Raw genomic sequence first — 25,134 nt, 5'->3', positions numbered from 1 at the left:
ACCAGCTGGACACATCAGAACTGAAGGCACGCAAATCACAACACACTGCACTCCAAACAAAAGCATTTTCTCTTCTCAATCAGATGAGAAATTCACCTTCTAAAAAATTCCTAAAGCTATCTCTGTATTAACAGGAATGGCATTTGGAATGTCTGAGATGCAGCACACTGCCCCTCATCACAGGGCACTGTGTGCATTACTAAGCCCCAAGTGCATCACTGTATCTGTGTCCAAATTCCCCAGTCCACACAGCCATCCCCTGGAGCTCTGTACTGAAATAAACCTCAGACAAACAAATGAGAGCAAGCAGCACTGCTGAGAATCCCAGATCTGCAGGCAGGAGGGCAGTGGATGGGTCAGTGCCAGCTGGTGCAGCCCGGCCAGGGGGACTGGGGTGTCAGAAACGCCACGGGAGCAGCAGCAGCACGGACACCCAGCAGGGCAGGTGCCAGAGTGGGCATCAGATGGAAAAAGGATCTAGGAACAAATTCCATCTCTGCACTACTAAGAAACACCAAACTCATTCAAACTGAATGTACTCTAACCGCACTCCTGCATTTTTTTTGAAAGAAGAAAATGATTGCTACTGTGATATACTTTGTTTTTGTTGGTAGCAATACAATACTATAATATTTCAGAAACCAATTATTCCTTTGAAAGGTATTACTGATAAAAACAAAGTCTTTGGGATTATCAGATTGCTTACCTGAATACATACAAAGCTGTACTATTTGCAGAGCTATAGAGGGTAACAAAGAATGAGAGGCAAGAAATGACATAAAAGGTGTGTTTTAAGACTTATTGATTTCCACATTTGCAATAGGAAAACAGTATATAGTTATTGACTACAAAAGTAGTCAAATAGTTGCTAGAAATGTATAGTTACCTCTTGACATTACTGAGTATTTAGTAGGCTAATGTGATGGTTGCTCCTAAAACACTGATGTTTAGGATGTCCAAACAGAAATTTAAAAATTAAATAGCCTTCTGCTCCTAAGATTTTACAGCCAGCTCAGCAAATGAGCAGTTTCCAGTTTCTAAAATGAAGCACTCATTTTCTTCCTCAAATATATGGGTTAATTTGTGTTTCTACTGATTAATCAACTGAAGAATTCAAAACATTAATTATGCTATCATAAGAATTTGTCTCAACAGCAAATTTTACAACACTCACTCTAAAGGCAATTTAAAGTTCAAGTGTTGGAAGTTAAAAAGATAACTTTTGTCCAATTATAATAATCTTTAAAGCAACTGAAATATATATTTAGATATACCCATATTCACAAAATTGTTATCCCTAGAAAATAAAAATAAAGCACCCCCACTGATTTTAGTGGAAGCTCTTTTAGTCCACAGTTTAAACCTCCTTGCTTTTGGAAATTAATTCAGATAATTAGCGGTGAGCTGATGGCCCCTGACTGGGAGGTGGGGCCCAAGGGCTGAGAGAGCAGGATGTTTGCTTTGGGCTTTGGGACCAAACAGAAGGGGTGCAGGGAAACCTGCAGAGCTTGTGTTCCACAGGGCTGTCACTGCAGGCTGATGGGAGCACACCTGGTGCCACTGCTGTGCTGGCCAGGGCAGGGCAGGGCAGGAGGGGCTCAGCACTGCTCCCATCAGCCACACACGGGGCTCAGCATGGCCCTGGGTGGGATGTGGCACCTCCTGCAATCCCTGCAGCGCTGCAAGGGAGCCCTGGCTGGGATGTGGCATCTCCTGCAATCCCTGCAGCACTGCAAGGGAGCCCTGGCTGGGATGTGGCACCTCCTGCAATCCCTGCAGCACTGCAAGGGAGCCCTGGCTGGGATGTGGCACCTCCTGCAATCCCTGCAGCACTGCAAGGGAGCCCTGGCTGGGATGTGGCACCTCCTGCAATCCCTGCAGCACTGCAAGGGAGCCCTGGCTGGGATGTGGCACCTCCTGCAATCCCTGCAGCACTGCAAGGGAGCCCTGGCTGGGATGTGGCATCTCCTGCAATCCCTGCAGCACTGCAAGGGAGCCCTGGCTGGGATGTGGCACCTCCTGCAATCCCTGCAGCACTGCAAGGGAGCCCTGGCTGGGATGTGGCATCTCCTGCAATCCCTGCAGCACTGCAAGGGAGCCCTGGCTGGGATGTGGCCCCTCCTGCAATCCCTGCAGCACTGCAAGGGAGCCCTGGCTGGGATGTGGCATCTCCTGCAATCACTGCTCCAGCTCACCCTGCCCCACTGCCACTGCTCCCTGGGGCAGCTGCAGCTCCTTGGCTTCCTCCCACGGCTGGACCTTTGGGTGAGTCCCTGCCCAGCACAGCACAGCTTGTTTCACCCCACAGAAGGAATTTCCACACAGCACCACAAACCAGGCAGCATTACCTTGTGACAGACACACACAATGTGATGGGGCAGCTATAGTTTGAGTATCATGAACTCCTCATGCCAGGAGGAAAGGAGGAATAAAACACAGGTCATTTTTAAAAATACCTGAGGAAAAAAACAATGGCAGCATTTTGCATTTCACATTTCACTGCATGCACTCTATTTACTCATGATCTTCCACACTGCAGAGATGCCCAACATCTACCAAAGCATGACCATGTGCGTGCCTATGGACAGAGCTACTTCCCTCCAGAAATTCCCCCCAAAACTTTCTCTCTGATGAATCATTTCTTAACAGAGTTCCTTAATTTCAGAGCCACAACCTGAAACCACATATGTAGGCAAAGACATGAGAAACCATTCAGATAAGTCTAAGAAATCTTTTCTGCTTGCTGTGATATCAGAATTAGTGTCTCCTGAGCTTCCCAGAGAACAGAAGCCCTTAAGCAGGAGGAATTGTACACGTAGTGTGTTGTCTCAAAGTCTATTGCTAGCACCTGCCCTCCAAACCCTTGGGACTTTACTACAGGTGGTTACAACAATTTCCAGAACAGAAACATGAGTCTGAGCTAATTATAGCAAAATTATGTCTTCCAATATGTTTTTTCCCTCTGAAAGAAATGGTGTGCATCCCATGCAACTTTGTTTCCTCAGTCTCTCTTTTCTAATTTTATTTCCTGAAATTCAACATTTGCTTTACTTCCTTTCAGAGTACAATCCACTGTGTGATGTACATATCTGGTGGGTAAGACCAACAGCTTTATCCTCTTTGGATACACACAAAACCAGTCTTCTCCAATTGCATTTGGCCAGCAGGCTGGGAACTACCAGTTACAAAGCTGAAGAGACTCAAAGCAGTATTCACATTAAAATTACTTGATGTGAAATATGTTAGCAATATTGAAATACTACCTCCCACCTTCTCTCAGTCTTTCATAAATGAGCAACTCCTTGTAAATGGATTAGACACAAAATTGGAATGTATATTTAGAAATGTTTTTAGGAAGCATGGACTGCTCTCTATTGAATGTTTGTCCCAGTACTGGCAGCAGTCTCTTACCTCCATGATGGGGTTGGAGGCCAAGACCTTCTCCTCGACGTTGGCTTCACTGGCAGACCCGCTGACCGTGGCAAAGTACCTCATGGCATACTTGGCAGAGACAGTCTTGCCAGCTCCAGACTCCCCACTGACGATGATGGACTGATTCCTCTCATCCCTGGAACACAAACTCACGTTAATTCCCAGCTGCTCTCTCACTACCTGCCCCTGCAGCTACTCCTACCCACAGTCTGTGGCACAGGCTCCACTGCATTGTCAGTGGTCATTAGCAAAGGCCATGAATGCCATCTGACAGAGGGAGGAATCAACAGCAGGGTCAGCCACAGAAACCTTTGGTCCCTCTGCTCTCATCACCAGCTTATCCCAGAATTGTTCTGAATCTGAAAGGCTGTTCAGGACAGAGGTAGCAGCTCTGGAGCTAAGACAGTGCCTTCATTGAGGGAAAAATTCTTCTATTGTAAAAAAGAATAATTTCCATTTGGTTCTAAAATAATTTTCTCTCAACTCACAGAGAACTCTGTGCATAAACCCAACTATGAGTAAACAACACACTACAAAACACAGAAATTAACATTAATAGAGCCTGAAACTTTTAAAATAAAGACCATATGTGCTTTACAAAGCTTTTACGTTTTCAAAGCAAATGAAATTTTAAAAAAAGGTAGTTTGAAGTATTCCTATGAGTTGGTTAAGTTTAATCCTATTTTCCACACTAACATGAAAAGAAGCAAAAAGAGGAATAAAACTTCCCCCCAAAGCTTTACAGAGCTGGGGCTGGAACAGAGAGAGCACAGCCCAGGTACAGAGCAGGCTGTACAGCCCAGGAGCTGTGAATGACATTTCAGACAGCACAGGGGCCACCAAGCAGGGTGTGCAGGGAGCTCTGTGTGCCTGGGATGGCTTGCAGTAACAATAAAGATTTCCAGATGGAAAATGAAGAAGAAACCCTCTTGTTTCTTCCCCATTCCCCCTCCCAGAGTTCACTTGTGGCAGTCAGAGGTGTGTGGGAGAGAGCCTGTGGCTCAGGAAGCTGCAGGAGTTTTATGGATCCTCCTGCTCAAAGAGAGCAGGATGCAGGAGAAATCCAAGAAAATGCCTAAAAATGCACTTTTAAATGGGACAAGTGGTGGCAAACAAGACAGTTCCTGTAGTGAGTCAAAACCAACCACTTCTTCATAGGATTGGCACCATTCTCTCTTTTTTCCTCCTGTGCTCTTTGAAATAGAAAAAAGAAAACCACATGCCATTTGAAAATATGAAACTTCTGATCTGATTGCAGAGACTGCTTAACACAGGAGATAGGCAACAACATCGCAAGCTTTTCATTTGTAGATCACCAGCTGTTTGATGCATTAAATATCATTAAATATCTGAATTTTAAGGAAGCTCTATGAAATGAATCCTCTGATGGTTGAGATTTTTCAGTTCCCAAAGTACAAAAAGCTTTCAGAAAACCAAGGAACGCAGACTCACTCAGACTTCTGACAAAACTGTCAATAAAAAACAAGCTCTTTTGCCAAGAAAAGCCATGGAAATAAAGGTGTCTCATTCTCACTGTCACATTCCTGAAGGACACGTGTGGGAGCATGGAAAACACACACTGGTTTTGCAGTCCTTAGTCTCTTCTCAGGAGTTCCACTTTTACAAAGACAGTAATGAAAAAATGAGTTTGAAATAATGCCTCCTTACCAATACTGTTGCTAATTAGCCAGAGTTTCCTTCCCCTATGTCATAAGACATGAAGAGCTCTCTTCTCCTTAGCACACACTCGTGTACCCAGGAATAAGGGATCATTATTTCATTCCTGTCTGAGTCCATACACACATCCACATTGCACCATTGCCCTGGAGAAGAGAGGCTTTGCTCTGTGTGTCTGCATACATTGCTGCTATCCCTTGTCAGAGACATCTTTTATGAAAAATCCTTTCTTTAGGATTTTTCCTCCTGAGAAGCTGAGAGGCCTCAGGAACAAAATGTAAACAATGATTATCTGCTGCTGTGGAATGCAACAGGTGCATCTGTGACTGGCCCATGTTGGATGTTTGTAATTAGTGGCCAATCACAGTCAGCTGGCTCAGACAGAGAGCCACACCACAAACTTTTGTTATCATTCTTTGCTATTCTATTCTTAGCTAGCCTTCTCATGAAATCCTTTCTTCTATTCTTTTAGTATAGTTTTAATGTAATATATATTACAAAATAATAAATCAAGCCTTCTGAAACATGGAGTCAGGACCTCATCTCTTCCCTCATCCTCAGACTCCTGTGAACACGGTCACAGTCCCTGCTGCAGGGACTCTGTGTGTGTGTGAGCTGCACACATTGCTGCTGTCCCTGCTGCAGGGACTGTGTGTGTGTGTGTGTGCGCACATTGCTGCTGTCCCTGCTGCAGGGACTGTGTGTGTGAGCTGCACACATTGCTGCTGTCCCTCTGCAGGGACTGTGTGTGTGTGTGCACACATTGCTGCTGTCCCTCTGCAGGGACTGTGTGTGTGTGTGCACACATTGCTGCTGTCCCTGCTGCAGGGACTCTGCACACATTGCTGCTGTCCCTCTGCAGGGACTGTGTGTGTGAGCTGCACACATTGCTGCTGTCCCTCTGCAGGGACTGTGTGTGTGTGTGAGCTGCACACATTGCTGCTGTCCCTCTGCAGGGACTCTGTGTGTGTGAGCTGCACACATTGCTGCTGTCCCTCTGCAGGGACTGTGTGTGTGTGTGCACACATTGCTGCTGTCCCTCTGCAGGACTCTGTGGCTGCAGCAGGCACCAGGGCACACAAAGGGCTCCTCAGTGTCTGCAGCAGTGCCCTCCATCCACACTTAGGGCTGCTCTTGTCTCCCCCAGTACATTAATCCATTGTTCTGCTTTAACACACTGCACTGGCCATCCTCTAGTGTATTATTCTTTGTGCTGCTTGCCAGAGAGAAAGGAAAACACAACAAAACACCCCAGATCACACTGGAAGGGGAAAGGACAGTGCAGCACAGCCCAAAGAGCAGCAGGGGATGAGCTCTGCCTGCCACATCCCCTTGGAGAGGGTGCTCTGGTCCTGCCAGGCAGCTGTGCCACCTCAGAAAGCTCTTTAACATGATAAAACTTTAAAGAAAAAAGAAACCACCACATTTAAAAGGAAAATAACAAGTAAACTAGCATCAAAGCCCCTTTGGATGATGTATGAAATGCAGTGAGAATTTTTTTTTTATGATTTGGTATAAGCAGTGGTCTAAAGAATAGCATCTGTTTATGTCAAGTGAAATTTTCATATTCAGGGTGTGCTGAGAACAAAACAAAATTTAGAAGACCAAAACAAAGGGAAAAATGCCCAGAAAACAAAAGTGACACCACTGAAGTTCTTTCTCAGATATATACTACACCTTTAGAGTTATTTTTAGTTAAATCATTAACCCCTGACCTTTGACCTGACATTTTGAGTAATTAACATGTTGCCAGTCAGGAAAAAAAAGCTATAATTATAACTTTCATCCAATGAAACAAGTAAGTAGGGCAACAGCTTTATGTGACACCTCTTTGCAGCCAGATGCCACATTTTATGCAATATTTCATCTTCCTGCAGTGTTTTTCTTTGCATAAAACAAGTAAATAGATGATTTTAAAATTAAGATTACTTCTGAATGGAGGGAACATTTTAATTATGCTTTTGCCAACAGAAATGAGGAAAAGCAATCTGGGAGATGAGAGGTGGAGGAGTGCTCTTTCCCCCAAAGGCAGATAGCAATCAGACCCCAGCACACAAAACTACATCACTGTGATGCAATATTAAGCCAAATTATCTTGAAAAGATAAGACTGAAAATTGACTGGGAGCAATTCACCACTCATGGAAACACCACGTTATGTTCAGCATCACATTCAGCTTTTGCTCCTCTGAACAGCAGAAGAATAAAGGAATGACAGACTTACATTAAAAGTGCCATTTTAAGATGACTGACCCAGACATTTCACAAGCTGAAATGTGAAATGATGGGCTGGGGTTGCTTGCAGCAGCAGCAGAGGATTTGGTGCAGACCTCTGCTGTATAAATTCTCTCAGGCCTATACTTTGGGAATCATGGGAAGGTAACAGCTATTTCTTGATAAACACAAGAATGAGGACACACTATGCAACACCTAACTGGCAATTTAAGGCATTCTCTATCACAAAAAAATAATGCAGAACCATATTTCTGCATAGGCTGGTAACTTTTAAAGACAATTTCACTTGATCTACAAAATTTTGTTGACAGGCAGTATGTTTATGAGGAAATTCACTGTCAGAGTGCCAAAACTGAGAAGATTCAGCCTTACCTAGTTCCTGTAAGCTTGAGATTACAGCCTGCATAGCAACAGGGGCTTCTTGTGCTTGGAATAAACACTGCAAAATTTAACACTGAAGACAGCTTCTGCTCAAAGAAGGTTCAGCACTGAGGAAGAGAGTGCTGCAAACTGCCTTGAGATATCTCCCATACAGAAAAGGGTTTTGCAGATTATGAATGAAATAACAGCACACAAGAAACCAGCAAGTGGTTTTAAAAGCATCACCTTGCTCTCAAGAGGTGAAAAAACCCCGTTGTTGAGGACGTGCATGTATGTTAATGCAATGCTTTTAACAGCACTGGCTACTTTGAATTTTGTATTGTATAAAATGTGCAGTAGATGCTTTCAGAAGAGCTCAGGGTGGAGGAACTGCTCCTCTCATGAGGGCACAGCTATCAGATATATTGGAAACAAGAGCAACACTCACTGGGCACCTCCAATTTGTACAGAATGCTGCAACAACACTGAGTAACCATTGACAGCTCTCATTATCCAGGACAGCTTGTAACAATTTTAGTTGACCAAAGGAAAAATTGAGGCAAAAAAAGAAAAACCAGTGCAAGAATTGAAACCTCAAAGTTGCTAATATTTTTTCAAACAATTTTCAAATAATTTTCAAACAATTTTCATTCAAAATTGCACCCACTTAAGCTGCTTCCTACAAAACTCAAAATAGCTTACTGCTTCAAAGTCAGCACTTCCACAGCAAACTGTCCAAACAGATCAGGATAATCAAGACATACAGACTAAAAAATCCTTACAGATATCTCTGTTTACCTTCTTCCTCTGTACCAACTGAAAATCTCTCTCTGAAGCAGGAAAACTGAAAGTTAAAAACCTCTCTATCAATAAGCATTTCAGAGAGGATTAAAGAAGCCCAAAGCTTTTTTGAATCATCAAAACACAACACTTTTTTTGTGCTTTTTTTGCTTCCCATGGCTGATGCATCAGATGTATCACTTGATCTTGGCTTTCAGACTCATGACTCCACAGCAAATAATGTTAAATACATGTATATGAGCACACCCCCACACAAACATCAACTTGGGAAAACAAACACAAGGAATACAGAATTACTGACAACAAAAGGAACACAGAAATTATTGACATCAACCTCAATACTCCTGTCAATCCATTCATACCCAAGCTGCCAGCATCTCTCCCTGGACAAACTGTATCACTAACAGCTGATTTGGAAAGATTCTGATGTGGGCTTGGAAATGCCTGCCTGTGATGAACTACTTCAAAGCTGAATGGTCTCCATGTCACAACACAGATGAGCTTGGCAGAAAAGATCAGAGTGCAATATTCTTAATATATCAAGAAGAAAGCAAATAACAGGGCAATTTAATGAGAAGAACATTAGTGCTTAGGCTGCCTTTGATCCTAAACCATTTATGTTTGTTAACCTTGAGGACACTGCCAAGGTGCTGATGTTTCTAAGGAAGCTTCTTGTCAGGGTGATTTAAAGGCCACCACCTCCAGGAGATGATCTCTCCTCACTGCCTAAATGCTAAAAGGTTAATTAATTAAATCTCCTGGCTTTTATTTTTCCTCCTTTTTTTTTTCCTCCCCCTTGTGGAGCTGCTACTGCTTTATTCTTTTCTTTTGGAATAACAGGTTTAGGTTACGGGTAAGGGCATCAACCCCATTGCACATAATTTCATTTTTTTAAACTCAAAACAGCACAGACTATTACTAAAGACCTGATGATGTGATCTTCAAAAACTAAAATCCCCTCCTGCTTCAGTGCAAATACACAATAAATATCTTTTATTTAGCAGTGAGAATTTGGTCTTTATCTCACTACTGTTCATCTACTGCAGTTCTGTGGTGGTAAGATAGACGTGTAAGGCTGAAATTGCTTTACATTTTTAAAACAGTGAAATTTCAATGATGAAAATACCCCAAATAACTGCCAGGGAAGGAAGCTGTGACTCAGGGAACTCTTGGGAGAGATCCTGTTCTCACACACACACACCAGTACCAGTGTGTGTGCCTGGTACCACCAACACCAGTGTGCATCGTGCCCATCAAAGACAGAGAGGAGCTTAGTGCTTTCCATCCTGCAGCTGAACGATGGCAGCAGGAAATCCAACCCAAGAACATAACTTAAACACTAATAACATTGCTGAAAGGTCAGATGGGAGTTGCTCTGAAATGCTGGCAGGTTTGAAATCTTGCTGTTCTTCCATCAGTTGCAGCTTCTCTCAGAGACACAGGATTAACTAAGGACCAACAAAAACTTAGTTTAAGCTATGTTTCATGCTTTAGACCTTAAAGCATTTCCAAACCTCCCAAGGATACGTGTACATATATGCAGCTGACATGATTTAGTGTCTCCAGCAGTACAAACAAAACTCTGACCAAAATAAACATCCTATTTTTGCGATCAATCTCTCAGCATCCCCATTGTATATTTGTGACAGCATATGACCAAAATAACCTGTAGTATCTACAGTCAGAACATTCACATATTTTTGACAGCGTGGCTTAAAAAATCATTTTAATAATGATAATTTCCCTCACCATGAGGCACTGGTAAGAAAGCCAAAATAAATGAAATTTACCCAATGCACTTAAAATAAATCAGTGTGAAAGTGCTAAATATCACTGCAACTTTATATATGTTACTTATTGGTGTTCCCAAATAACTTTGATCTGTGATTCCTATAACAGCAGTACTGCTAAGAATAGAAAAATACATCTAATACTGCACATATTCCAAACAGCTCATTCAGTCTTGGAATAATTGCCCACAGCAAAAATGTTGAACTCCTTTATTGTGAAACCCAGCAGAGTTCAGGTACCAATATACAGCCAAGAGTTCTCTGCAGCATTGAATGCTTTGTGAGCTTCACAGAAAGAATCTTGATTAACTCCTTAAGAAATTCAGGAAGGACCTTCCCAGCCCCAGCAGGCTGCAGGGACTGGCATCTCCCAAGGCAGGAGGGAGGATGCACAGCTGGCAAATGCAGGCAGAAGAACAAAGCACCAGAAACACAAATCCATGGTATAAGGTGAATAAGGATTTGCACAACTTGTCTGAAGGCTCACTAAATATGTCTGATTTCAATAAACACTGAAATAAACTGTGTTTCCTCAAATTACCAGGGATTGTAAACTTGAAACCAAACCATGGCCACATTATTTTTCCAGGACACTTTTTTCAGCACACAATGTGGCTTTAGAGTGACACAAGGATTTAGCTTTTTCTTGCAGACTATCCAGCCTGTGCTCTCCTCAAGAGCTGCCCTCCCAGTCCCCTGCCACAGTAGGTCCCAGGTTAATTTTTTGGGCAGCTGTGCTCCACTCTTCTGTGATGCTCCCACTGTTATAATTACTTGTTTTTCTAGGAGACCAAAATTGCTTCTCCACTTATCTTAAAATACAGGGCAGCTGTAAAACCCACCATTGCTGGGAGGTTTAGCAGGAGTCAGTGCAATATATTTAGCTTCACCTTTGCCTAAGGGCAGAGCTGTGTGGCAGCAAACAAGGCTGTGCACGCTCAGCTGCACTCCTCCAGTGCAAAGGCCTTTGAAACCCAGCCCAGGGCAGGCAGCATCTGCTAGGAGCCATTATAAAACCTGGCAACTCTACAAACCCAGGATCTGCTTTTCAAACACAAGTAATTTAACTGTTCAATAAATAAATAAATAAACAAACAAGAATTCATTCAGCAGTTTTCTAATGCTCTTGGACTGATGGGAAGCAGCAGCAGCCAGCTCTGGGCTGCCTTCCTGGCACCTCTCACATCGAGGGCAGGAGGCAACAGCTTGTCCTTCATCAACCTTGCAAATAAACGATTTAATCTCAAAGTTCTTCACAGCCTTAAATAAATTCTGCTAGCCCCTGTTTCTGGATTTGGCTAGTGGCCCTCCAGAATGGCAAAGTTCCCCTGCTTTGTCCTCTTATTCTCCAACTGCTTCAAGCCCACACTCCACAAGCATCCCTTGCCATTTCCTCTGCAGCTGCTGAGCTGCTCTCCCTCACCTTCCCTGCAGCCAGGCAGACCTGGTAGGAGCTCTGCCTTCACCCTACTACCCTCACCCTGCACTTCCCAAGTTATTGTCCCTATTGCAGCGCTGTTGGAGCAGCAAGCACAGCTCCTTGCCCTTTGGAGCCACAGCACCATGGCGCTCCCAGTTCCAGAGCCTCCAAATTCACCTGCAGTGGCGCACATCCCAAAGGTGCAGCCTGACACACATCATTCCTTCTTTCCACCCTCCAAGGCTGGTGTGTGAATTCACATCTGTAAAACATCCAGAATGTGCTAGGATGATTACCAGAGGCTGAAGGGCTCTGAACCATTCTGTAGAGATGTGATGGGCAAGGAGCAAAAGAACACAGAAGAAAAAGGAAGTTACAAGTGCTTTGCCCAGAAGCAAGCACAGAAGAGCAGCCACATTTCTGTGTCTGTTCCACCTTCACAGGCTGCATCCATTGGTTTATTCTGACAGCCTGGATTCTAACATGCTCTGGCCTGACACATCCCAGCCTTCACAGATGCCACACATTAACAATTCAGAGAATTCTTCAGCTGCAACCCTGAGTCACAACAATTGCTCCTGACTAAGCAGTTAATTCTTAATTAATTCCTTCTAAAAGCATTCACTTTTAATAAGCATGAAACATCAGTCCAATAAACCATGTTCTTTAATCTCGTTTCTAAATATATTTCCAGTTTAACTCGTTTTTTTTAAGCCTAACAGCATTTCTCACTGACATCTTCAGCTGCAGGAGAAGAGAGGATGTTCTGAGCACAGGCCAGTGACAGGAACCTCAGTGCCTGGCACCAACTCTGGGCTGATCCAGGCCTGGCCACAGCACACCACCTCTGCCTTGTCTGCTGTACAAGCAGAAATTGAGACTCCAGTACCAGAGGAGACAGGCTTTGGTAGGGCTTGTAAAGTGCCTGGAACACACGGAACCCTCAGTGACAGCAAATGTTATTAGGAATATATATTACCTGGCACAGAAACCCTTTAATGCTGCAGGAAAGGGAGGGCATGAAAAATGCAGCTCATTTGCTCATTTTTGTACACTGAAAGCATTGAACTGAGCTCCACTGTTAGTTACACACTCTATCCTCACATATTTTATTGTCAAGCTGGTGTCACCAAGTCACCAGCCACAGGACCAGGATTTCTGATTCAGGGGCTCAAAGCTCTGCTTTTGCCACCTTGGTGAACTCACCAAAGCTGCCCTCCCAATCCCCATGTCTGCTCCAACTTATAAAATGGAAGCAATTATGCTGATCCCTTCTCTCTCCCCAAGTAAAGAACTTTGGCATCTGCTCATCAAACATGCAATGCAAAGATGAAATAATATTATTATTCACAACCTGAATTCTCATGAGTTTGTTCCAGCTGCAAACTCAACCACTCCAAAACAGCCCAAGTTCTTAAGCATCTTTGCTTCTCTTCAACAACAGCTTGGTAAAAACATTCTGCAACACTCCCATAATCAGAAGATGTACCTTTTTTTTTTAATTAACAAAATGCACCACTTGCCATTATAATTACATCCAGGAAACACAGCTCTTGACTGTAAAAATGTCAGAAGGTGAAAAGATAATGAATTGTCAGTGACATCTCTGAACACACACACATGAGGAGACCTGAGGTCAGCACATGACAGATTGCACTCCAGAGTGCAGAGATGAGCCAGCACTCCACAACTGCTGCACCCAGGGATTAGGCAGAGGTCACTCCTGCAACAGCTCAGCAAAGCTCATTGCTACCAGCAGGACACCTCATGTGAGCTCCAGCTGTGAGCTACAAGCACCCTTAACCCTTCTGCTGCCTCAACACAATCACTGCTTGGGCAAGGAGCCCCTTATGTTACACCAGGCCGATTCCGCCATCTGCCTTCTTGTACCTGTAACACCACAACATGTCAGCTCCAAGTGTGGGAAACTACTCCAAAATCACCTCATCAGAAAGGAAAACTTCCCTTTTCATCTAACCATAGGGGCCCAGAGATGCCACCTCTTTCCAAGGCAGATCTTTAACTCAAGGAGTCCTGTCATGGCCACAAGTGGAGTTTGGCCACTGTGTGCTTGTCCAGCACCCACCAGAGCAGGCTCTCATTCCACAACTAAATTCAGATCTGTTATAGGCTGTTAATCATCCCTGCCATGATTCTGCCACGGGAAAACACAGTATCCATGTATCAGACACTCAGAAGCAAAGCAGCAGCTGATCAAATGTGCATTTTTATAAGAGGATATCATCTTGGGATGCCTGGGATAACTGGAGACTGTCAGTAAAGATGCTTTCAAAAAACCCACTCAACAGCTCACCAAGCTTCCTTTTGAACAAGAAGTGATAGAAAAATATCTTCCTGTAGGTGAAAGCCATCAGACACACACAGAAGAGCTGACAAAACAGAGAGGCGGCCTGCTTATTAAAGGCAATTTAATAAAAAAGCTACACAGTACCACTAAATAAATCACTATACTTTGACCAAATAGAAAAAGCAAAACTTTGGAAATTGATGCTTTAAACACTGTTGTTTTCCATGCTGGCATTCATTAAGGTTTATATGGATCTCATCAGTATGCAATTCTGTTTGCAGAGGTTACTTTCAACTTAAATGATGCTAGACAACTTCACTAATTAATCAGAAGAAAATCTCAAAGTTAATTTATTAAATTGAATTTGCTGTATCTGCCATCAACCACAAGTAGGATGGAACAAATCAGACCAAGAAAGTGCTGATAAAAAAATACATTATCTTATTTACTGCAATATACCATCACTAGGCAGGGGAAAGAATCCCGTGAAGGAGTGATTTTTCCCTAATAGTGTTAGGGAACTGATAATCATAAGTCTCATACATTAATGAAATTCTTAACAGTTTCAAGAGTATAATCATCAACATCTTACTGCAAACCATAGAGTTAAAAATGTATTGAATATTCTATGGAATATTACAAAGAAAATGAGATGCACCTGCTGAAGGTTGTGATTCCTACAGAAGTTGCAATTGAAAATAAAAAATAAAATGTTTGGCAACTGAAGCTTTGCTTCAATTTTCATAGTTACTACAGAGGGGTAACTGAAGACTGAATTTGGGTTTTGTTAACAATTTGGAAAGACTGACATACAAAAGTGGCATGCATTGCAGCTCAAAGGAATCAACATATGCAAACACCCACATGCTGGCATTGAGGTTCATATTTCTGGGACAAAAATAATATTCTTAAATAATGATTTTCTTCCTTCTACGCCACACATCTGCCTTAACCAGCCCCAAGCCTGTAATATTCACTCCAATGGAGTGAGGAATCCATGGACAGTACACTGCCATGGCTGAGCAGAGCCCTGAGGGCAGGTCCCAGCTCTCCACAGAAGCACAGCTGGTCAGAGCTGCACCTATAGAACCTCTCTGCACAAAAACCACATGGACACATCCCCAGCAGAATGACCCTGTAAATTAACACGTGGAGAGTCCTTGGACAGAGCAGGAGATCTGCTCCAAACCCTCACAAACCCAAACCAACAGAGTTACTGCTGAGCATGGAGCACTCAGAGCCCTAAGCCCAGCACACTTTAAGTGCAGCTGTAAAACTGGATCAGTGCTTATTTTAGGCACAGCAGAGCAAAGGTGTCTGAAAGAAAGCTGTCAGTCTGGGCAGAGCAGCAGCAGGAGATGGAGAGAGAGAAGGAAACAGGTACAAAGACACAGATGACAGGGGAGGAAGAGAAGGAAAAGGGGAAAAGGAAAGAAATAATAATCCAAAATGAGATTGGTCTGAAGAGCTGTGCATGTTTTCCTGCACTGAAAAAGACAAGAAGCCACCAAGCAGACAGTACCCATTGATTTTACTGAAGGCCTTGGGTAAAGATGAGCCATGCTCCCCTCACTAACCCTGCACTGGAAACTGGGGACAGAAGTGCTGTAGGAAGAGCAAATAAAGAGGCTGAAACAGGCCCAGCACTTCCAGCAGCACGTACCCATCACTTGGCTCCCACTCAGCAGGAAATGCCACATGCAAAGGAATCTTTATGTGCAAAGGAATCTTTATGTGCTGCCTTACACTGCAATCAACCCCAAGCAATTGCTGTGCATCATTTCCCTGCACAAACCAGATGTGAGCTCCATCCCTGTCACTCCAGTGGGCAACATTTTTGCACTGTATTTTTTCTGAAAGCACAATGCAAATATTTAATCACTGGCTTTCCAGATTTCTGCCATGGGGCTTCTCTTTGGCTGAAGAAGGCTCCAGAGATCATTTAGTTAACCATGCACATAGATGGAGTTTCTCAGCTGCAGCAGATGAAGCAATGAAGCTGGAAAGAACAAACTCTAAATCACTAAATTATAAATTAACAAGATGACCTAAGGAGTAAATATTTAGAAGAGCTCACTGAAGCCTTAAGGATAGGAGCATCATGACTAATTATTCCAGTGATCATTTAAAAATTGAGTTAGGAAAGATCAGAAACAAGAGAAAAATAAATCTCACCAATTATACACATAAATGCAGATTAATGCCATATGACTAGCTACCACATGAATATGCAATGCACTTATTAAAATGTTAATACAGCATCACAGACAACCTGATTTTCATTTTTAAATAGTCAGCTGTACAAATGCAAAACTGGAGTTCTTTTTCTCTGACTTAATTCAGAAGTAAAGGTGACTTGTTCAGAGTATAAAAAACACCAGTGAAGTTAAAGGGTAGGATTTAGTAATTTGTAAGCAGCAATAGAAAACTAAATTCAATGACCAAAACTGGTGTGTTGTAATGACAGAAAAAGTTCTTAAAAACAAGGCCAAAAAATCCCCAAATAAATAAAAAAGGAAATAAACATTGAAAAGCTAAAACAATTAAATTGTTACTTCAGTGCAGAGATTTTTTTTCAGTTGCATTGTGTGCCCAGATTTCATTTTGCAACTATGAAAGCACCGTCAGTCATAAAAGAATAACAAATTGTTTATAACAGACACACATAAAGTAATTAATTAAATAACTCAGAAGGCTTATTTAAGCTAATCTCCATAGTCATATAATTTCTCATCATTTGTTTCAAAAAGGAACTCCTACCACCTCCTGTTTGTTGTTATTCAGGACAGCAGAAGTGCCGGAGGCTGCAGCAGAGCTGAAGGTAATTAACGCAAGGAGGAAACGCCACAGAGGAAACTCCAGCCAAAATCTCAGCCCCCCAGTCTGCCCAGCAGCAGGGAATGGCAGGGCTGGCAGGCAGACATGGCCATGGCACAGGCACACAGAGCACAGGGGATCAGCAATACCAGCACCAGGAGGGGATAAGCCCAGTCAGGGGTTAGAGCCAGCCAGGGCAGACAGATCCCCCTCCAGCCTCCTACTTCCCCTGGTTAATGTTAAGAATGAAAATTCTGTGAATTTGGATGACAGCCATCACTGACTATAATTTCAGACCACTGTACCAAGCCTCAGACACAAAATAAGGCTAATAAAGTTTTATTTTGTACAGCTTTTAGAGGGACTTGAGAACCAAGTGTGTTTAAAACAGCAGTGATGAAGGAGACATGAGGAAGATGTGACTATCGTAACACACAGTTTTGCCTTTGTATTTCCACACCAGATTATAGATCTATTTCTGAGCAGAAAGGAAGTAAGGCAGATATCTCTGCAGTTCAACAGTGTGGGTGTAGAGCTGTCCTGGTTTCAGCTAGAATAGAGGCAAATTTCTTCCTGGCAGCTGGTGCAGTGCTGCACTTTGGAGTTGTGGGATAACGCTGACAGCCAGTGACACCTTGGCTGGTGCTGAGAGTGCTCACCTGCAGCCAGGGGCTGGTCAGAGCCTCTGAGCAGGTGCACGGGGAGCTGGGAGGGAGCACAGCCAGGACAGCTGAGCCCACCTGGCCAGGGCATTTTCCACACCCAGGAACATCATGCCCAGGATACAAACTGGGGCTGATGGCTGCCTGGGGAATGGCTGGGCATTGGTCAGCAGCTGGGGAGCAATTTTACTGTGCATCACTTCTTTTTCTTGGGTCTTAGCCCCTTTCTCTCTTTCCTTTTCATTGCTTGTACTGTTGTTGCTATTATTTTATATTATTTTACTTTATTTTGATTATTAACCTGTTCTTATCTCAACCCATGAGCTTCTCTTCCCCATCCCAGGGAGGGAGGGAATAAGCAAGTGGCTGCATGGTACTGAGTTGCTGGCTGGAGTTAAACCAAGATAAGGGTATTTTTGAAACACTGGCTCTTTTGCAATTACCCTAAGTCATGAAACGTTGCACTGAACTGTTTTCTTTTGAAATTATCTATTACCTGGGTATTGCAGATCACTGTATTCAGACGTGCATGTGACAAACACTTTATCCATTCCATTAATTTTATCCATTCTATCCCTCCACTAGTCTAGTTCTTAAGACTCTTAAATGAATGGATAGCTGACTTCAAACATGAAGATTTTATAATTTTCAACCCACTCCCCACTTGCCTACCTAACCTGCAGCATAGCTTAAGGGCCAGCACAAATAATCCAGAGATGTTTCAGTGTTTTGCTTGATTAATTTGATCATGAGCTGTATTGCCAACAAGGAAAGCTATAACAACAGCTTGAAGCTAACCAGCGAGGATAGCAGGAGCATCCTGCTAACAAAAGAGCACACAGCAGCCCAAAAGCCCTTTATGCTAGAAATGCACTATTTCAAATGAAATATTTCAACAGCTCCCCTAACTGCAGGCCCTTGGGGCCAAGGGGAAGAAGTTCCTGCTAACCACTGCCCTTGGGTGACAAGCTCATTTTGATGCAACATCCAACAGAATGAGGATTTCCTGCACAGCTGTTGCAGTGTCCTTAGAGACTCAGTTTCCAGGCACTCTTTGCAATCCTCCCTCTGCTCCCTCTTAATTCCAGTCAACAACAGCCACAGGCAGATTACATAGCTGGGACATTACTGACACAGCCAGGAGCCCATAACAGCACTCATAAGCCCTGTGATTTCTTTTCTCTTGTCAGTATCACACACAACCACAAAAGAGCTGAGAACCTGGCCCTTTTCTCTCTAATAATCCACTGACAACTAAAAAATCTCTTTATTTTGGTAATCAAATAATAAAAACAATCATATAAAGCACAGGGCTAATTTTAGACCTAAATACTGACAAAATCTGTGGTAATTCCTGCTAAGTGTCAGTGGCCATGATCTCCACAGCATTTTATAAAGCTTTACTGTTCATTAACTTAAGCAACTCTTCCCCTTGTGAAATGTACTAAAACACTAGATAAAAGACAGACATTGCAAAATATTTCACAAGCTATAAATTAAAGAGAAGAGCATCAGCCAGAAACTTTGTTTTATTCCTTTGAGAAAAACAGTGACTTCAGGACTCTGGTCTACAAACCTGGCCATCTGCTTGTATGCCTCCTCAGCCACTGCAAAGATGTGTGGGTCCATATCCCCCATGTTCTGGCCACTGTAGGCATTGATGATGTCTTCTCCATAGATAGGCAGTTGTTCATAAGGATTTATGGCCACTAAAACAATACCTGCAAAGGAAATTAAACAAAAAGAATTAATAATAGTTGTTAAAAAAAAAAAAAACAAACCCTAGCAAAAATGGTTTTAACATCAAGTATTGTTCTAATCTTTCTAAAAATGTAAAGAATAAGGATCTGATATTACTGACTTCAACAGAGATTTATTCTGAATATAGTTCTGCACACACAAAGTACCATGAGTTTACTTCCACCCTGCTTTGGTAAACACATCAGGGACAACTTTTTACCTTTTCTAGCTGCCTTTTCTAAAGCTATCATGCACAATCCAAAGAGATTCAGAATGTGCAGACTTGAAATACTGCAGTGCAGTAACCCAATGAAAGTGCATTGTATTTCCCTGTGTTTTACTCTGAATTACCAGTGACACTGTAATTTGTGAAGTGTAACTGCTGGGTGCTCTCACTGCCTGCCAGTTTGGGTACGTGCAGTGTGTTAATCCTCCAGCTGTTGTGAAAGAATGACATCCTCAGTTTTTGTAATAAGCAACAATGTAGAGACACAGTGTAATTTGGATTCCAGGGCACCTCTGCCAATCAGGCAGGACAACCTCCTGGTCAAAGGCATCAAAAACCAAACGGTAGATGTATTTCATAGGGCTGACACAGAGCAGCACCCAGTCAGGAAATTAGGCAATTATAGCCCTAGAAGGCACTAGAACATCCTCATCTGATATAGCTGAGCTTGTACTCACACCTCCCATTTCCTAGTTTTTCCCCATCGATTAAACACATATCTGGTTTTTTAATACAACTCATCACTACAGCCCTTCTAAATTCATGCCATTCTTTAACTCTCCCTGCACAGGAAAAATTCAGCCTTACTCTTTACAAACTTCCTTGCCACAAACAGTGAGACCTCAAATGTTTTTGAGACAATCCTCTTTTTCATGAGAAATGAGGATTGCTCTACCCACAGGGATAATCTGACAAAGCTCCCTTATAACTTTCTCTCCTGCAGCATTTACAAAAGGCAGGGAAAGTTTATTTGCTGTGTGCAAGGGTGGAAACACTGACCAGTGAGAGCCAGCTGTGCCATGCACACTGTGCCCCCTGGACAAGGTGCTAAGGGGAAAAAAACAAACCCTCTAATTTTAACTGTGGACATTTTAAAACCAGAATTTCTTCATTTGGTGCCTAAGAGTGGCAACGCAGCTGCAGATGGCTGCACAGTGACTGCACCAAGCATGCCTGGACAATCCATCCCTGAAGAACCTGCTTCAGGAGCGTTTCCATGGCACTCAACTTGCTTCTAAATTTACTCTGAAATTTACTCTTACACACACGGACTTCCTCAGTGCTGAGCCCAGCTCTCTGCAGATTACAGTCTGGTGATGCCTATCTAAGAAATTTTCCATGGAAAAGCTGGGAGAAGGGAAATGAAAGCATCTACAGTCTGGCACTGCTGGGAGCATCAACCCATTTTTAAACCCTTTCATGCATCTACAGATCAAGCACAAACCATAGCAAAAACATGAAACGAGAGGATATGTTTTAGGGAGAGATCTGAGGCCTTGATCTATTTCCTCAAACACACAGCAAGTTTTATGCCTTGACACACCCATGTGAGGAGGGTTGGTGTTTTTCCATCAGCCACAACTTGAAATGACTCAGGAGCTCCAGTGAAAAATCTCTATAAACATTCCTGCCAAGTTCTAATGCTGTAATGATGAACCAAAAAAATCAGAGTGGGGGTTAGGGACAGAAGTGGCCTCAGTACTACAGGACTCGAGGAATATTTTGTATGTCAATTTTTAATATCTGCCCTTAGAAAAAGCAGTAAAAAGTGAAATACAGCACACCACCAAGCTGAGCCTCTCAGGCCTGCAAGTCTCTTCAAAGACATTACAAAAATCTGTGTGAGACTTCTGACAGCTCCCTCCTGCCTTTGGTTATGCTGGCAAAAATAAACCCTGGAATTGGGAACAAGCAGCCCCATGATGAGTCTCCAGCATATTAAAACACTTAACTTCAGTAGCAGTCTGTAAAATCTGCAAGCAACTACCATCTGGAAATAACCAAAACAAGTGAGTCAGGAATTATTTGCTTTCTGTGGAACTTTGAAATCAGTCTGCCACACAGGGCTATAATCCAGATTAATTTACATATAACTTCTCTTTATCTCCACTAAATCATATTGCTATTTTAAGAAATATGGCCTTTCCTAAATCAGATTTGTGTGTGGTTTTCTTCCTACAATTACACTAAGTTGAACTCTGGATACTCTGTGTGCCATTCTTCTTTATATATGCTCAAAGTAAGCCTATCCCATTCTTTTACTTTGAACACACCCATCTATGGCAAAACTGGACATAAACATAAGCAATTTATTAATTTAAATTTTGCTCTCCTGCATAGAAGACAGTACTTTTTACTAACCTGAAGTAATCAGCAAGATTGACTGAGTTTTCACCACAGCCACAGCAGTTTTTCCATGTAGGCATCCAAATTTTCATTTGTAACCTATTAACTTCATTAATTCCTCATTTTATGTTTCTAACAGTAATGCAAAGGTATAAATCACCTCTAAATTGCTGGTGAGAGGCTGACTTGAAATTGAGAAATCAGCAGGTTTTCTGTTTAAAAGTTTGAATTTACTTGAAAGTGAAATTTTAAATTTAAAATTTGACATGTTACACTTAAACAGCACGGTTGAATTCATTTCTAGGGCCCTGGACAACTATCCATCCATGCATTCCTGTTCCAGTTCCAGTGTTGAGAATATTGTTCCTGTGATTCTCTTGATGGAGTGAAGTGGTTTTGGTCTCCTTTGGGCTGCATAACGTGGGTCAGCCCAAAGCACCCTCACAGGCTATTTGAACTGACCTGGCTGAGGTGAGAGTCACATTAAGGAGGCAAATGCAGCCCCCAGGGCTGAGCTCCAAGCAATGCTATTTGCAGAGGGGCATTAACCTGCAGCAGGATGGGAGCTGATGGACAAGTCTGGAAGGTGATGCTGTGGCCAAAGGATCAGGATTCCAGGGGCTGACCTGCCAACTCTGTTTTGCTCAGCCTGTAACACAGCACAGCCCTGTCTACATCCCCAAAGGATCAAGCACTGCACCCCACGTTCCTCAGCAGCGCTGAGCCTCCAGCACCTCCTTCCCTCTGAGCACCAGGAGCCCCACGCTGCTGGCTCCACTCACTCCTGACAAACACCCCAGCAGCTCCCACAACCACCTGGGTCCACCACCAGCTGCCCCAGCTCTTCCATGCCAGGCCCTCTGGCAGACCAAGCATGCAGAGCTAAAGGAGCTCCTCCTCCCAGCCCAGGAGAAATGATCAAACCAGCCAAAACCACAACTACAACTGCACTGGGGAATACTTGAAATGCACCTTTTTCATGTTTTCCCAAACACAGGGAAACACAACCAATAGACAACACATTCCTTTTGAAAGCCTCTGAAATGCTGTCTGCAAGCAGCCAGGACACAGCCCGGACAGGCTGGTGGGAGGGGGCATGGTGGTGTTAGGGGACCATGAAACTGAGAAGCCCTTACAAGCTCAGGCCATGAGGCTCCAGCTGCACAAAAGCCCTTTCACACAAGAGCTTTGCCGGGGGGCACTTGGGAGAGAACCACAGATCATGTCTGTGTTCCATGGGAGAGCTGGGGTGGTTTCCCTGTGCTGGGACCGCAATGCAGCCTCGGCAGGGGCTGCCCAGAGAGGAGATACTCAAACACACAGATACCTGAGCTGGTCTGAGCCCTGAGGAACCTGATCTAGCAGGAAGCTTCACTAAAGACTTCCAGAGGTCTCTTCCAACCTGAATTATTCTGTGCTCTGACTGCATGGCTGGATGAGATGTGGTGTGAATCATCTCCCCCTCCGATGGGAGCGAGGTCTGGCTGCAAGCAGGGGGTGGCAATGTCTGGTCCAGTCCCCTGTGCTCTGGTCACTGCTGAGAGCAGCACTGAGCAGATGTGCCCTGCTGAACATCTGCAGATCAGGAGCAGCCAGAGTGAGCAAACTGTGGCAGGATGTTAATGCCTCTGTCTGTCCATCACAACATGTTTGATGTGCTGCCTCCCTTATGGAAAAGTTATGTTAAAAGCTAGCAGTGTAGTTTGACTAAACACTGAGATTTAAAAGGAACATATGCACACATAGGAAAAAAAGCTCAGAACCATCAGATGTAAATTTCAAGCCTGAACTACCTCACAATGTTTATTTTTAACATAGACCATTCAGTTACAATTTTGCACTTATGACAAAGTGATTATTTAAGTATCTTTCCTCCATTCTGGCCATCTGAAAATACCACAGGCAATTACAAGTTTGGGTAACCTCTGCTGTGAGTTAAATGTTGTTTTTTTTTTTTAAAACCAAGATCAATTGTAACTGTGATAAGACAAGCCTGGGCTCGTGAACTGTTACAAATTCACTTCTGTAGCTGCCCAGATTTCAAAACATGAAAAAGAAAAGAAATTGACATCTTCTAAAAGAGATGGAGGAGCTCACTGCAGAGGTAGGCAACAAATCCACCCAAGAGCAAGGCCAGCTCCTGCATCTGCAGTGTATTATCCTCCTCCCACCCAGCCCAAGCCTACAGAGCACACCAACCACACAGGAATCCCACTGTGAAGGAAAAACTGCTGAATACACATTTTATAAACAGATTCCAGTGGGGAGCTAGAGCAACACACAGTGAAGGCAATCTTCTCTGAACCTCAATATTCTCCAGTCCATTAATGACCACAAACAGTGATTTCCCTAAGAACAGTCCAGCATCTGCCATCACTAAATGACTTTAAATTAAAGGCAGACATGAACAGCCAGCTTTGCCCTTGCTGCCCAGGGCAGTCTCTGCAAGGCTGGGCGTGAAAGGCAGTACTTGCCACAGTAGGTGTAGATGAGTTTGGAGTCGATGAAGCGGACTTTGAGGTTGTGCAGGACAGCAGGCTCGTGCAGGTAGCTCAGGGCTGTCAGGTCGTTCTCACCAACCAGGATGTCAGGGTTCCTCAGGGGGGGCAGCTCCTTGGTCTTGGGGTCAAGGCTGTACTCTAGGTCCTGCAAACCACAAGGACAGCTCAGAGAGCTGCTGGCCAGCTCCCCTCACCCAGCTCCTCCAACCAAAACATAACAAGGTGAAAAACCACAAGGCACAATTTCTGTTCTCTAGTGACTTGACTTAGCAGTTGTTTCTCCAAAAATGTCATTTAAAATTTCCCAGAAGGGTTTTCTATCTGTACAACTGTATAGAGACATTACCTTCTTAGACTATTACTTAAGCGAACCCCATGCTTTGGCTGCATTATCTTTTTATTAAATAAACCTAAATACACTATATCATAAATCTAACCAGCTTTTTCCCTATTGTTTTCCTCTTGAGTGGAACAGGCAGAGGAAGAAGATTTTCACCAATCTATCATAGTCAGCTTCCTACACAGTAACACAACATGGGAATGTTGGCAGAACACCATGAAGAACACAAACACTGAAAGAAATGCTGCTTAGAACTTTTTTCAGATATAAATTAATCTCTAATACAGATGTTCTAATTGCATCTGTCTCGAGATCTAAAATCACTTTATTCACCTGCTATTTCCATGAAAAAAAACCAACTCAAATGAGCTGTACATGGACATGTCATCATTTCTCAACACAGCACACAGCATCTTCCTTTGTAATGCCCTTAATCCTTGCCTTTTTTATCTTTATTAATTTTCTGCTGGTTATGTTCAACTTAAAAGCCACAGTTATTTCCCTGCAACACTGTTCTCCTAGCAACCCCGTCTCCCTGGAACAGCAAACCAGGGCTATATGTTTAATGGCAAAAGTAGAAAAAGATGATGCAACTGAGCATAACAGGCAGTGGATAAAAGCAACTGCTTTTTCATTTATTTTAAAAACAAGGCAGAATTGATTGATTTCTGTAACTAAACAGTAAAATTTATCACACCA

The 25,134-nt window shown here is 43.1% G+C and overlaps 1 protein-coding gene across 3 annotated transcripts in view; it reads right to left on the bottom strand.

The window, feature by feature from the left end:
- Positions 1 to 25,134, bottom strand: part of MYO5A (myosin VA) — a 98,478-nt gene that overhangs the window by 52,251 nt on the left and 21,093 nt on the right. For all 3 annotated transcript variants that reach the window (XM_058811757.1, XM_058811756.1, XM_058811758.1), the window contains exons 3-5: positions 24,069 to 24,240; positions 19,078 to 19,222; positions 3,412 to 3,568 (exon numbers count right to left, since the gene is read on the bottom strand). In XM_058811757.1, the coding sequence (XP_058667740.1) occupies positions 3,412 to 3,568; positions 19,078 to 19,222; positions 24,069 to 24,240 (474 nt within the window). The remainder of the gene's footprint in view (positions 1 to 3,411; positions 3,569 to 19,077; positions 19,223 to 24,068; positions 24,241 to 25,134) is intronic.

This window comes from Ammospiza caudacuta, chromosome 10 (assembly GCF_027887145.1).
Source record: "Ammospiza caudacuta isolate bAmmCau1 chromosome 10, bAmmCau1.pri, whole genome shotgun sequence".
Classification (NCBI taxonomy): domain Eukaryota; kingdom Metazoa; phylum Chordata; class Aves; order Passeriformes; family Passerellidae; genus Ammospiza; species Ammospiza caudacuta.
Note: the sequence above shows the minus strand (reverse complement) of the source record. Positions and strands in the feature narration are given on the sequence as shown.